The sequence below is a fragment of the Haliotis rufescens genome, unplaced genomic scaffold (assembly GCF_023055435.1).
Source record: "Haliotis rufescens isolate VD_foot unplaced genomic scaffold, xgHalRufe1.0.p SCAF_17, whole genome shotgun sequence".
NCBI classification, from domain to species: Eukaryota; Metazoa; Mollusca; class Gastropoda; order Lepetellida; family Haliotidae; genus Haliotis; species Haliotis rufescens.
This window is the reverse complement of record NW_025963857.1, coordinates 6,612,512-6,628,689: the sequence shown is the minus strand read 5'-3', so window position 1 is coordinate 6,628,689 and position 16,178 is coordinate 6,612,512. Positions and strand designations below refer to the sequence as shown.

The window sequence follows — 16,178 nt, the reverse complement described above, 5'->3', positions numbered from 1 at the left end:
GGGTGGCTTGGATGTTGCATAGAAATCTTGCAGTGGCTTCTGTTTGCCCACAACGTCTTCACATGACAATTAGTTTGATCCCGGGCTATAGAAAACATGTGGGTTCCCTACAGCTTAGCAAATACTGCTACGTTTGCATTAGAACTGCTACAGCGGAGATTAAATACTGCTTATACCACTGTGGTGTTGTCAACAGTCATCTGAACATACAGACCTGGACACATGTAAAGATGTCAGAGAGAATATGTACAGTTGACAAAACAGACACAGAGAATATGTACAGTTGACTATAGAGGCACAGATAATATGTACAGTTGACTATAGATACACAGGGAATATGTACAGTTGACTATAGAGGCACAGAGAATATCTACAGTTGACTATAGAGACACAGGGAATATGTATAGTTAACAATACAGACACAGGGAATATCTACATCTGACTATAGAGACACATGGAATATCTACAGCTGACTATAGAGGCATAGAGAATATGTACAGTTGACTAAGGAGACACAGAGAATATGTACAGTTGACAATAGAGACACAGAGAATATGTGCAGTTGACTATTGAGACACAGAGAATATGTGCAGTTGACTATAGAGACACAGAGAATATGTGCAGTTGACTATAGAGACACAGATAATATGTACAGTTGACTATAGAGACACAGGGAATATGTACAGTTGACTATAGAGACACAGAGAATATGTACAGTTGACTATTGAGGCATAGATAGAATGTACAGTTGATTAAATAGACACAGAATATATCTACAATTGACTACAGAAACATAGAGAATATGTAGAGTTCACTATAGAGACATAGAGAATATGTACAGTTGACTACTGAGGCATAGAGAATATGTACAGTTGACTATGGAGACATAGAGAATACGCACAGTTGACTATTGAGGCATAGAGAGAATGTACAGTTGATTAAATAGACACAGAATATATCTACAATTGACTATAGAAACACAGAGAATATGTAGAGTTCACTATAGAGGCATAGAGAATATGTACAGTTGACTACCGAGGCATAGAGAATATGTACAGTTGACTATGGAAACATAGAGAATACGCACAGTTGTCTATTGATGCATAGCGAGAATGTACAGTTGATTAAATAGACACAGAATATATCTACAATTGACTATGGAGACACAGAGAATATGTACAGTTGACTATAGAGGCACAGAGAATATGTACAGTTGACTATAGAAACATAGAGAATATGTACAGTTGACTATAGAAACATAGAGAATATGTACAGTTGACTATAGAGGCATGGAGAATGCGCACAGTTGACTGTAGGGGCATAGAGAAGACGCACAGTTGACTATAGAAACATAGAGAGTATGTACAGTTGACTATAGAAACATAGAGGATATGTACAGTTGACTATAGAGGCATGGAGAATGCGCACAGTTGACTGTAGGGGCATAGAGAAGACGCACAGTTGACTATAGAAACATAGAGAGTATGTACAGTTGACTATAGAAACATAGAGAGTATGTACAGTTGACTATAGAGGCATGGAGAATGCGCACAGTTGACTATAGAGACAAAGAGAATATGAACAGTTGACTATAGAGGCATAGAGAATATGAACAGTTGACTATAGAGACATAGAGAATATGAACAGTTGACTATAGAGACATCGAATATATCTACAGTTGACTATAGAGACAAAGAGAATATGAACAGTTGACTATAGAGGCATAGAGAGTATGTACAGTTGACTATAGAGGCATAGAGAATATGAACAGTTGACTATAGAGACAAAGAGAATATGAACAGTTGACTATAGAAACATAGAGAGTATGTACAGTTGACTATAGAGGCATAGAGAATATGAACAGTTGACTATAGAGACAAAGAGAATATGAACAGTTGACTATAGAGACAAAGAGAATATGAACAGTTGACTATAGAGACATAGAGAATATGAACAGTTGACTATAGAGACATAGAGAATATGAACAGTTGACTATAGAGACACCGAATATATCTACAGTTGACTATAGAGACAAAGAGAATATGAACAGTTGACTATAGAGGCATAGAGAGTATGTACAGTTGACTATAGAGGCATAGAGAGTATGTACAGTTGACTATAGAGGCATAGAGAATATGAACAGTTGACTATAGAGACATAGAGAATATGTACAGTGGACTATAGAGACACCGAATATATCTACAGTTGACTAAAGGGGCATAGAGAGTATGTACAGTTGACTAAAGAGACACAGAATATAACTACAATTGACTATAGAGGCAAAGAGAATATGTACAGATGACTATAGAGGCATAGAGTATACGCACAGTTGACTATAGAGACATAGAAAAAAAGTACAGTGGACTATAGAGACACAGGTTATATGTACAGTTGACTATAGAGACACAGAGAATATGTAAAGTGGACTATAGAGACACGGGGAATGTGTACAGTTGACTATAGAGACATAGAGAATGTGTACAGTTGCCTATGGAGACACAGAGGTTATGTACAGTTGACTTTTGAGACAAAGAGGATATGTACAGTTGACTATAGAGACACAGAGAATATTTAAAGTGGACTATAGAGACTTAGAGAATGTGTACAGTTGACTATTATGACATAGATAATAGGTACAGTTGACTATTATGACATAGATAATAGGTACAGTTGACTATAGAGACACAGAAAATACGTACAGTTGACTATTGAGACACAGAGGATATGTACAGTTGACTATGGAGACACAGATTATATGTACAGTTGACTATAGAGACACAGGGAATGTGTACAGTTGACTATTGAGACATAGAGAATAGGTAAAGTTGACTATAGAGACACAGAGAATATCTACAGTTGACTATAGAAACACAGATAATATGTACAGTTGACTTATGAGACATAGAGAATATGTACAGTTGACTGTAGAGGCATTTTGAAAATGTACGTGTGACCATTGGGGCATTTTGAATATGCACAGTTGACCGTACACACATTTTTAATATGCACAGTTGATCACAGAGGCATTTTGAATATGCACAGTTGACTAAGGAAGCATTCTGAATATGCACAGTTGACCATAGAGGCATTTTGAATGTGTACAGTTGACTACAGACGCATATTGAACATTCACATTTGACCACAGAGGTATTTTGAATATACCGAGTTGACCTTAGAGGCATTTTGAATATGTACATTTGATGACAGAAGCATTTTGAATGTGTACAGTTGACTACAGACGCATTCTGAACATGCACAGTTGACCACAGAGGTATTTTGAATATGGACAGTTGACTAAAGAGGAATTTTGAATATGCAGAGTTGACCTTAGAATGATGCATTTTGAACATGCACAGTTGACCATAGAGGCATTTTGACTATGTACAGTTGACCATAGAGGCATTTTGAATATGTTCAGTAGAGTACAGAAGCATTTTTAATATGCACACTTGTCCATAGAGGCATTTTGAACATGCACAGTTGACTACAGAGGTATTTTGAATATGCAGAGTTGACCTTAGATGCATTTTGAACATGTACAGTTGACCATAGAGGCATTTTGAATATGTACAGTTGACCATAGAGGCATTTTGAATATGCACACTTGACCATAGAGGCATTTTGAATGTGCACACTTGACCATAGAGGCATTTTGAATATGCACACTTGACCATAGAGGCATTTTGAATATGTACAGTTGACCATAGAGGCATTTTGAATATGCACACTTGACCATAGAGGCATTTTGAATATGCACACTTGACCATAGAGGCATTTTGAATATGTACAGTTGACCATAGAGGCATTTTGAATATGGACAGTTGACTACAGAGGAATTTTGAATATGCACAGTTGAATAAGGAAGCATTTTGAATATGCACAGTTAACCATAGAGGCATTTTGAACATGCACAGTTGACTACAGAGGTATTTTGAATATGCAGAGTTGACCTTAGATGCATTTTGAACATGTACAGTTGACCATAGAGGCATTTTGAATATGCACACTTGACCATAGAGGCATTTTGAATATGTACAGTTGACCATAGAGGCATTTTGAATGTGCACAGTTGACCTTAGAGGCATTTTGAATATGTTCAGTAGACTACAGAAGCATTTTGAATATGCACAGTTGACCATACAAGCATTTTGAATATGTACAGAAGATCACGGAGGCATTTTGAATGAGCACATTTGACCATGGAGGCATTTTGAATATGTACAGTTGACCATAGAGGCATTTTGAGCATGTTCGGTTGACCATACACGCATTTTCAATATGTACAGCTGACCACAGAGGCATGTAGAATATGGACAGTTGACTACAGAAGCAATTTAAGTATGAACATTTATGGTTCGACGTTTGAAAAAAAAATTGGCTGCCACAATAATACATTGTTGCAAGATATCAAACAAAACACCATGATATTGTTTCGATAAAATAAATAAGGTTTCACAGCTGTAAAATATCTAGTCTCCATAGAAAATCCCAAGCCCCTTTATCACAGTGCCTTATTATGAAAATGTCCAAAGACTATTTAATGTGTAAACATAAATATATCGACCGATAGTAAACCAAAATACGTGTATATAGCATAAATGTAAATTGACTTTGAAAGGTATTTATAGGTACGTATTTGCATATACACCTACCTAATAAAGATATGTATGAAATCATATCAGACTTAAATCTTATGTAGATCTGATTGAGAATACAGGAACAATGAAACGCCTACAAGCCACCCGACTCCTTTAAACATAATTATCGTGCAGTGCGGGTAGGTACACACAAGAATGTACACACAAAATATGTACTTCAGTCATTCTTATCTCATTGAATAGATAATTGATTTTTTGTTGAGAAAATATTGCATCAACCCGGATAAAATCCACTATATTGTGTACACTGCATATTGATCGAAATTAAAATAAGTAGATTAAATTAAGGAGTCTAATTCATTTCAATCAGTCTGTCTAAACGCCAGTCAATTTTTTAGGCAATATATATATATCTATTGAATGAAATTTTTAGTCAACATATATTGCCTGATTATAGACATTTTTAACAGAAAACAAAACAAAAATAACAAATGTACAATTAAACCTTCGTCAAAGGGAATTTGGTGTCGTCAAACGTATATTGACAAACGTAAGTATCTTTTTTGTATTGAATTACATTTGAGAGATGCAAATAGTGAACATACCTTGGCGAGCAACCCGCACTGCACGATAATTGTTCTCGTCACAGGCACAAGGGTTCTGATTCCACTTGTGTTAATTTCTCTCATACCTATCTCAAAAATCAAAACTTAAAACATATTTAACTTTCAAGTCGGTATTAACAATAGAAATGTACCTTCAGGAAGTAAACAAGAAGATCTATAAAGAAACCCTAACAAGATTCAGATGCAGCTGCCATAAACTTTTGATCGAAACTGGACGTCATACCAATATAGAAGAAAACAAAGGATTTTGCCCACAATGTCAAAAATTGGACTTCAACTACATTGAAAATGAATATCATTTCCTTCTTATTTGTACTTCATATTCGACATTACGTTTACATTTTATTGCTACATATTTTCACACTAATTCATCATATGAAAAATTTGTAAATCTTATGTCTTCTAAATGTAAATACACTATTACACAACTTGCTAAATATATCTACCACGCTTTTAGATTACGTGAGTCACTCACAATTCACTGATATATTATTTATGTGTTATATTCCTTTCATACATTTATGCATACACGTTATTGATATCATGTATGTTCTATGGGCCTATGGCCTTAAACTTGGAGGAAATAAACTCTATATCAATTTCTCTCATGTTTAAAGGGGGCGGGTGGCTTAGTCGTCTAAGGCGGCGAAATTAGCCTGGCAGAGCTGCGTCCCTTGGGCACGCCCGAAACCTATGGTTGTGGGTTCGAATCCAGGTTCGCCCCGATTATGTTTCTAGGCTTGTCAGCACCATACCCGTACTCGTGAGTTTCAGCGAAGTGGTAAACGTCTGAGAACTGTGCATCACTTCGAGCTTTCCTCCCACATTAAGCTGAAACCCCACAATATTGTTAGAATATTGTTCATAGCGGCGCTAAACCCAACTCACTCACTCATTGTTTGAAGCAATCAAACAAACCCTTCTCCGAGTAGTTGAACTGCTAGCAACTTTCAAGACACTGTTGCGGGACACATAGAAGGAAAACAGCATTGTCTGGGCATGAGTATATGAACTTATGGTCGTTTATTATAGGCAACAAGTTTCTCTACTATACGTACATAGCAATCTGTACCCCTTGAAATAGACTAATGCTTTGTCTCTAAAAATATATAATTTTGATAGAAACAAGCAATTGAAGGAAGCCCGAGTGAGATGGGAGATTTAGAACCTATGGAAAATGTAAACATGCTTCATTTAAGGATAGAAAATTGCATCAAACTTTAAGGCTGGGCGGAAGGGAAAATAACATTGTTCAGGGACTGTAGGAAAGACTGCCCTTGAAGATCCGGGTTAGAATTGGCCTTCAGCAATCAATGCTTGTCGTAAGAGGCGACTAGCGGGATCAGGTGGTCAGGCTCGCTGACTTGGCCAATGCATGTCATCGTATACCATTTACATAGATCGATGCTCATGATGTCAGTCACCGGATTGTCTGGTCCAGACTCGATGTGACAACGAACCAAGCGTTTCGTGTCCACTGTTTCACACATCATGGTATGTTTGTGTGTTGTTTAACGCCGCACTCAGCAATAATCCAGCTATATGACGACGGTCTGTAAGTCATCGAATCTGGACCAGACAATCCAGTGATTGACATCATGAACATCAATCTACGTACTTGGGATACGATGACCTGCATCAACCAAGTCAGCGAGCCTGAATACCCGATCACGTTAGTCGCCTCTTACGGCAAGCACGGGTTGCTGAAGACCTAGTCTAACCCGGAACTCCACGGTTCATTATGATGGGTGTCGCCCTCAACTGGAAGCCAGCGAGACGAGATTTTGTAACATGAAATGATTATATTGTGTCCAAGGTTATACACACATTTACGGACGTGATTTAGAGAGAAAACACGTAGATCGTGACGAGTCCATAATCCACTGAAAGTATAATACAATGTGTTTCTAATACCGTATACTACAGTATGTGTTTACTTTTCATTGAATTACTTTTAGCTATTCAATGACCATCTTCGTGCGTGAGCAACGAATAATCCCACACGATAAAAGAGTGGGAAATCACGAAGTGATTCAAGTGAACTACATTGTGACTATTTATCTATTATTCATAATGTCAACAACATCCTCTCTCTGGATGACGACATGTTGACAATGGCGTAGGGATACATTGAATAGTTGTCACGTGCGCACGCCGCAGACGAGCAGGCCAAATGTCATTGTTGGGATAAACCAGTTGAAAGAAAGTAAACACAGATTGCAACATTCAGTGTTGACACTGACCCCTACTCCCCGATTTTTTTAACAACTTGACAATACATTTAGCATCCTATATATACGGATGATTTCAAATGAAGATGATTCATTAAATGAAACTTAGTGGTTCTCTATATTAGTAAATTGAATCCAGTAATTAACTGGAGTATTGCTGAGTGTTGCATTAAACAACAAACAAATCAATAATTAACATTCAACTTTGTTTGGTTTGTTGATCGGTAGTTTAATCAACAGTTTTCTGGGAAACCTGTAAATAATAGAGTCTGGGCCTGATAATCCAGTGATAGTATTATGCGTAATTCCTGACGCCGTCGATATACGATGATGCGCATTCAACAAAATAACCGCGTCAGACCAAAAATCCATCAAATCGCCTCTTTCAACACTGAAACGTATTAACAACAAAGAAACGGGGACTGTCTCCATTTACATTCAACACCTTGATCTGAGCGGTATTTTCTAATACAGTCATGCCGAAATCGAGGATCGGGCTTTCTAGGTGTGACATTGTCTCTGGCTACCTCGTGGTCAGACGTGGTGGCTTGGGTGATCGTGTCTCCGTACAATGATGGCGTAGAACGTTGCACTGTTATTATTATGATGAGAAACAAAATGCAGCAAAGAGGGTTTAGGTGATCCCGGCACAGTCAGGCTGGTTTGGCTCATCAACAGCTCAGGGCTCTTGCCTCCCCTAAACGCAGCCCACCGACTCCCCATTGTTCTCGGTGCCTCAGGTTTTGGTACCTCCAAATCTGTTGACTAATATTGGGAGAGTACCCGGGTTTGCTACCAGGAATACAGCCCTTCTGACACTCTGGGTAATGCAGAAGGCTGCAGTGTTGGGGAGTCTTCACATTCTCCGAAAAGTTCTGGGTGGGTTTGACTAGGCAGCGCTTCCTGGGAGAAGTCCCTTTCGCTGGGCTGCGTGTAGAGGGAGCAAGGGCCCTGAGCTGATGATGAACCTAACTAGCCTGACTGTGCCAGGATCTCCCAAACCCTCTTTGCTGCATTATGGTATTTTAATCTGAAACTACTACTACTACTACTACTACTACTACTACTACTACTACTACTACTACTACTACTACTACTACTTGTTTGTTGTTTAACGCCGCACTCGGCAATATTCCAGCTATATGACGGCGGACTACTACTACTCTACTTCTACTACTACTACTACTACTACTACTACTACTACTACTACGACTACTACTACTACTACTACTACTACTACTACTACTACTACTCCTTGTAATAATAATGCGACAAAATCCATTCCATATCCAATAGAAATCTCTGCATAAAGCAGAGTCGATGGTACGATTTCGACTCTATCATAAGCAGGTGTTTAAGAATCACTATCCAACAGTGATGATACCAGGTGTTCGAGAAACGATTACCCTAGCTCGTCCGGCCCCACCGGTTAAATCACTCTGAATAATGCGATGCGATAACAAGATGAACATTGGAACACATTGTAGAGTGAGTGAGTATGGTTTTACGCCGCTTTTAGCACTATTCCAGCAATATCACGACGGGGACACCAGAAATGCATTGTAGAGTACTTTTTGTATTATAGATATAACCTTTGCAAATGCCCTTTAAACCCTGTTTAACTACTGTCTGGATTTGGTGCTCCAAGGACACCCTATTCGGTAGTTTAATCGTCACACTGTCATACAAGCTACACTCTCTTCATGACCTCAAACAGTTTCAATTCTTCACACAGGTATTGTGAAGTTCACCATGTTGTCTGGTCCGTGTCACAACGTAAACAAGAATGACCCGAACAACGCTTGCATGACCTCAATAGAATCTATTTGTCCTCAACAACGACTATTGTCGGCGAATGCGTAGAAAACGACATACGTGATTGGAATCCATTTGGGTGCACAATCCCTTATAAACACACCGCTACCCCAGATAAGTGATGTCGCATGTTGGGCCAGGGATATGTCGCCAGTGGCGGGAAAGGGCAGACGACACGACCCTCTATCCCGCGGACAAGTAAATGGACTTAACAAAAGATGGTGTGCGTAGACAGAATGAGAGAGACTAACACTGTTATTTAAAGGGCAAACAATAGATGTGTATTTTCCATTGTAACGATGGGTATTGGAGGTTTAACGGTGATGAAGAATGACCTGATTGACACGCGATTAGGTAGGTGAATATGAATAAACTGAGACGGTACCGAGTCAACCCGATGTTCATCTGGAAGCCTCTACCTTTGTGTATGTCCATGCACTGTCTGATATTTATCCGGTATTGTTAAGTTGACCTGGTCAGGGTAAGGTTAAGGGTGCTAGGATTTAATATATCACACTGAATAATGATAAACTGTGTCACTGGTTCATGGTCAGCGAGGACAAGGGAGAGGCGCGTTATGTGACGTCTGATAGGTAATGTCTTCACCTTTGTCAGTTGCAGAAGAAGCTCTGCCAAAGCCAGCACCACCAGGAACCCAGGACCACCAGGAACACAGCACCACCAGGAACCCAGCACCACCAGGAACCCAACACCACCAGGAACCCTGCAACACCAGGAACACAGCACCACCAGGAACCCTGCAACACCAGGAACACAGCACCACCAGGAACCCTGCAACACCAGGAACACAGCACAACCAGGAACCCAGGACAACCAGGAACACAGCACCACCAGGAACCCAGGACAACCAGGAACACAGCACCACCAGGAACCCTGCAACACCAAGAACACGGCACCACCAGGAACCCTGCAACACCAGGAACACGGCACCACCAGGAACCTTGCAACACCAGGAACACAGCACCACCAGGAACCCAGGACAACCAGGAACACAGCACCACCAGGAACCCTGCAACACCAGGAACACGGCACCACCAGGAACCCTGCACCACCAGGAACACAGTCCCATCAGGAACACAGCACCACCAGGAACCCAACACTCAACACCACCAGCAACACAGCAACACCAGGGACCCTGCAACACCAGGAACACAGCACCACCAGGAACCCTGCAACACCAGGAACACAGCACCACCAGGAACCCAGGACAACCAGGAACACAGCACCACCAGGAACCCAGGACAACCAGGAACACAGTACCACCAGGAACACAGTCCCATCAGGAACACACACCCACAAGGAACGGAGCACCACCAGGAACACGGCACCACAAGTAACACGGCACCACCAGTAACCCAGCACCACCAGGAACACAACACCACCAGGAATACAGCACCACCAGGAACACAGCACCACCAGGAACCAAACACTCAACACCACGAGCAACACCAGGAACACAGCACAACCAGGAACACAGCACCACCAGGAACCCTGCAACACCAGGAACACAGCACCACCAGGAACCCTGCAACACCAGGAACACAACACTACCAGGAACACAGCACCACCAGGAACACAGCACCACCAGGAACCCAGGACAACCAGGAACACAGCACCACCAGGAACCCTGCACCACCAGGAACACAGCCTCACAAGGAACCCAGGACAACCAGGAACACAGCACCACCAGGAACACAGCCCCACCAGGTACACAGCACCACAAGGAACCCTGCAACACCAGGAACACAACACCACCAGGAACACAGCACCACCAGGAACACAGCCCCACAAGGAACCCAGGACAACAAGGAACACAGTACCACCAGGAACCCAGGACAACCAGGAACACAGCACCACCAGGAACACAGCCCCACCAGGAACACAGCTCCACAAGGAACCCTGCAACACCAGGAATCCAGCACCACCAGGAACCCAGCACCACGAGGAACCAAACATCACCAGGAATCAAGCACCACCAGGAACCCAGCGCCACCAGGAACCCAACCCCACCAGGAACACAGCACTACCGGGAATCCAGCGCCACCAGGAACCAAGCACCACCAGGAACCAAGCACCACCAGGAATCCAGCGCCACCAGGAACCCAGCGCAACCAGGAATCCAGCACCACCAGGAAACCAGCACCACCAGGAACTGAACACCACCAGGAAACCAGCACCACCAGGAACTCAAAACCACCAGGAAACCAGCACCACCAGGAAACCAGCACCACCGGGAATCCAGCACCACGAGGAATTCAGACAACAAAATATTATAACAAGATCGGGTCAGCGGGGATCGAACAGACGTTCTCAATTACGTTAATTAACGTATTCGCAAATAATCTTACAAATTAGACAGGCCCCTTAAAAACGTGTAAACGACAACACGAACCCAGACAATGCCCTTACAAAAGAGTTGCATCTCTTAGTCTTGCCAGGATCCAGTGATCGGTTCAAATCCCAGATTCGTCCTGATGGTGGGTCTTGGTTTGTCAGCCTCATACATCTCCTTGTGGGTTTCACCAAATGGAAGGGGGCACGGGTGGCCCACTCGTCTAAGGCGCCGCTATTCGCTGTGCAGAGTTGCGTCCCCTGGACACGCCAGAAACCTATGATTGTGGGTTCGATTCCCGGTCCGCCCCGATTATGTTTCTAGGTTTGTCAGCACCATACCCGTGCTCTCGGGTTTCACCGAAGTGGTAAACGTCTGAGACCTACATAACTTCGGGCTCTCCTCCCACATTAAGCTGACACGCCGCGATATAACTGGAATACTGTTAAAAGTGGCGTTAAACCCAACTCACTCACTCACCAAATGGAAGACGTCTTTATCGCGCTTCACTTTACATGATAGGACTTTCCTCCCACCTCAAGCAGACACGCGTAGTATGATTGAAATATTGTTCTTTTACAATTTAACTAATCAAGACGGGGCGGTCGGGTAGCCTTGTGGTCACGCCGAAGACCTGGGTTCGATTCCCGACACGTATGAAACCCATTTCTGGCGCCCACCGTTGTGATATTGCTAGAATACTGCTAAAAGCGGCGTAAAACCATACTCACTCACTCCAATCAAGATACTGTTATACAAAAACAAACAGTAACACGGCGCATTCAAAATCTTCGTGTGACTTTTGTCTTTGGCGCGGTGTATTAGTAGGCTCAGAAATACAAGTACTGGCTGAGATCCAGGGTTTTCGGAGCAACAGTATCAGTTGAGTAGAGAAACACGGGCTGCATCATTTTATCACGTTACCTGATGGACAAACATTAATCACCCGGTTTTCCTGCAGATGGCAAAACAGTCGTTGATCCCTAGGCCTGACAACCAATAGCATTCCGACAATTTACATGGAGATAAGTCCACATGCCATGTATGTGGAGTATTTTGAACTGTGTGACCTCTCGATTCCGATGTTTTTACCTGTAATTTGAACGCTCAGGTAAGCTACCTGTTGACATCCAAAAGGTCAGGGACAAAACGGCTGCCACCTGTCACTATAATATCCAATACTTCCAAATGGCATCCGATCTAATCAGTTAGGCCAGACTGTCTGTTATTTCTTGGCTTAAGGTTGTTAATGCCCAATGGAATCTGTTTCGGCGGATAATCGCGATTGGATATTCTCTGGCGTTGACGTTTTATGTTTTGTGTATAATCCCTGTAGGTAGATGGAAAAAAAATGAAAATTTAAAGATCCTAATCTTTGTGTTCTTCAAATCAGCATAACATGAATACACTAAAATGTTTTTGCTATTTTTCTTATATATTTCATCGTTTCTAAATGTAAAATAATCAGCTCCATAATATTATGAATAATCCGAAGAACAAAACATCCCTTTGATGTTCCCTAAAAGTGGGTAGTTGATGGTGGAGTGTTTACAACACATGTTGCTATAGTAACCATGAATAAGATGTGGATTGGGTGGCATGTATCTACTATTACTGGAGATGAGAATTCGGCTACAGTCTGTTGTAAAGTATGGAAACTGGAAAAAAAGTGAGTGAGTATGTTTTTACGCCGCCTTTAGCAACATTCCAGCAATATCAAGGGAGGGGGGGGGGGGGGGGGGTGGTGGGGGGGGGGGGGGGTGGGGGGGGTGAGAACTGTTACATGCATATGTGCATACTCCAAAGGTCGCCATTACGCGGCCAGTGTGCACCATAAAATAAAAACACCCTTTACGCAGGTGCACAGTTTAACGATGCTTTCTAAAAGAAGAAAGAGCTAGCTGTTAGATAGCTGATACATTTCGCTACTGCTAATCAGGGTGTTTCAGAAGAACCAGGTGCACAAAATTCCTATTGTTTGTTTCTTTTCTGGACCAGAATATCGGGATGCGGTGACATACATCAGAGAGCCTCACCACCCGATCCCGCTAGTCGCTGAAGGCCAATTCTAACCCGGATAGTTATGGTCAGGTTAACGTGAGATGAAACGCCAACACGACCGAGTACGTAAACATCAAAGTGTACTACTGGTCACAAGAGCACGTGGATGACGTTGACAGTCAAAGAAGGAAATAAACGGGGTTAGGGGGTGAAAGTATTTTAACGCCGCCGTTGTATTCCAGCTATCTCAAACGGACGGAAAATAATCTTGTTTGGACCAGACACAGTGATTGATATTATGAACAACGTCCCATGTCGCCGGGGTAGATAGCTTGCATGTCACCAGACCCGCGAAGATCCGTGCAGAGAATAGGTCTTCAGCAACCCATGCTTGCTGTAAAAGGTGACAATGCTTGTCGTAAGAGGCGACTTACCGGATCGGTTGATGCATGTCATCGATCCAAATTGCGTAGATCGATGCTCATGATGTCAATCAATGGATTGTCTGGTCCAGACTCGATTATTTACATACCGCTATCAAAGAGCTGGAATATTGTCTGGCCTTAAAAACAAACAAACAAACAAACAAACAAACAAACAAAGCATGGCACCAAGCCTGATCATGCCGGTCTATTTAAGTCAACTCTTTCCACAAACAGGATGGGGACCAATTCTAACCCGGGATATCCGTGTTAAGGGGAGTGGATTTTTTTTTCTGTTTGCGAGGCTGACTACCCGATTCCGTTAGTCGCTTCTTCCAAGCATAGTCGCCTTTTACGGCAAGCATGGATTGCTGAAGACCTATTCTACCCCGGATCTTCCTGGGTCGTAAAGGGGAGTGTTTTGTGTTGGCTTTCACGTGATATGCACGTCTCTGTTTGATTTTCTAACTTCAAACATACATTCTAGCGACTGTGTTCTATGGACGTGTGAAAAGATTCAAATGAAGAAGGTTACCAGAGTAAATACCGTTATGATTGGACCAACTTTCATATAAAGTTCCGCTGCCTAAACACAGTGTGATGTGTACATTACAACGTCATGTTGCGTTTTCAACACATCAAACCCTTTGAAAACAAACAAAGTAGTGTAGAAACATAATATTTATTGATGTAAATTGATAACATGCGCACCTGAAAATTTGAACATTTTCTTAGTAGCGGGATGAGCCTCGTCCTTTTCACAATAAATCCTGTTCCGACTTCAAAGAATTAGACAAGGAGCGCTTCTACAAAGAGTCTTGTTTTGTTGGCAATGAGGATGTGATCAGCGTTAATTTATAAGTTATTGACACAGTAAACCGCCGTTTGTCCAGCGGTTAGTGGCGCTGCAAACTGGTTAAGGGACGGAATTATGTACACCAAACAGGTTAACGTTCTGAAAGTAGGCGTGTAGCAATTCCTTGTGGTTCCCCAACACATTTAATTCAGGATATCTAGCATGTTTAAGCAAAGATTATTTGATAACCTTCAACAATCATGGTGTAGTTCTATCAATAGTATATCTGATACCTTTAATTATAAACATTTTAAATCCCTGTTAAATGTAGAAAAATATCTTACACTCCCCATACCAGTACATCTGAGAATATGTATGACTCGTTTCAGATGTAGCAAGTTTAAACTTGCAATTGACTTGGGGAGATATACAAATGTACCATACACTGAACGATTATGTAAATATTGTATAGAAAATGGTATATCTTTTATTCAAGATGAATTTCATGTTTTACTTGTGAGCGTTATTCAGCCCTAAGAAATATGTATCTTAAACAGTATATCAAGTTTCAAACTTTAACATCTTTTACTGAAATTAATTCATCAGAAAACTTTGATGTTGTATATAACACATGTTTATATCTATATAAAGTCCAACGGCTAAGAGAAACTTAAATCGACTACTTCCTTGGCATGCGTAGTTCATGCAATCAACCATTGTCTGTATTATGGGCCTATGGCCTTCTTACTGAATAAACTGTCTGTCTGTCTGTCTGTCATGTTGCGTTTTCAACACATCAAACCCTTTGAAAACAAACAAAGTAGTGTAGAAACATAATATTTATTGATGTAAATGATAACATGCGCACCTGAAAAATTTGAACATTTTCTTAGTAGCGGGATAAGCCTCGTCCTTTTCACAATAAATCCTGTTCCGACTTCAAAGAATTAGACAAGGAGCGCTTCTACAAAGAATCTTGTTTTGTTGGCAATGAGGATGTGATCAGCGTTAATTTATAAGTTATTGACACAGTAAACCGCCGTTTGTCCAGCGGTTAGTGGCGCTGCAAACTGGTTAAGGGACGGAATTATGTACACCAAACAGGTTAACGTTCTGAAAGTAGGCGTGTAGCAATTCCTTGTGGTTCCCCAACACATTTAATTCAGGATATCTAGCATGTCCTGTGAGACTTAAATATTATTTCAAACATTTTCTGGAACAAATCAGCTTTCCACAAAATATCCTAACCCCCGGACAATCAAATCTTGCACTCGTCGCGTGGAATACCGGTGTAGGAGTCTCAAATGACTCCCAAATCTAGAGTTATTCGAGTCTA

The 16,178-nt window shown here is 41.5% G+C and overlaps 1 protein-coding gene across 1 annotated transcript; it reads left to right on the top strand.

Moving 5' to 3' along the window:
- The first annotated feature begins 9,414 nt into the window (after window positions 1–9,414).
- LOC125381106 (uncharacterized protein FLJ40521-like) lies at window positions 9,415–11,646 on the top strand. The gene is made up of 2 exons (XM_048397323.1): window positions 9,415–9,468; window positions 9,886–11,646. The coding sequence occupies exons 1-2, from the start codon at window positions 9,415–9,417 to the stop codon at window positions 11,644–11,646; spliced, it is 1,815 nt and encodes a 604-aa protein (XP_048253280.1).
- Window positions 11,647–16,178: the final 4,532 nt, after the last annotated feature.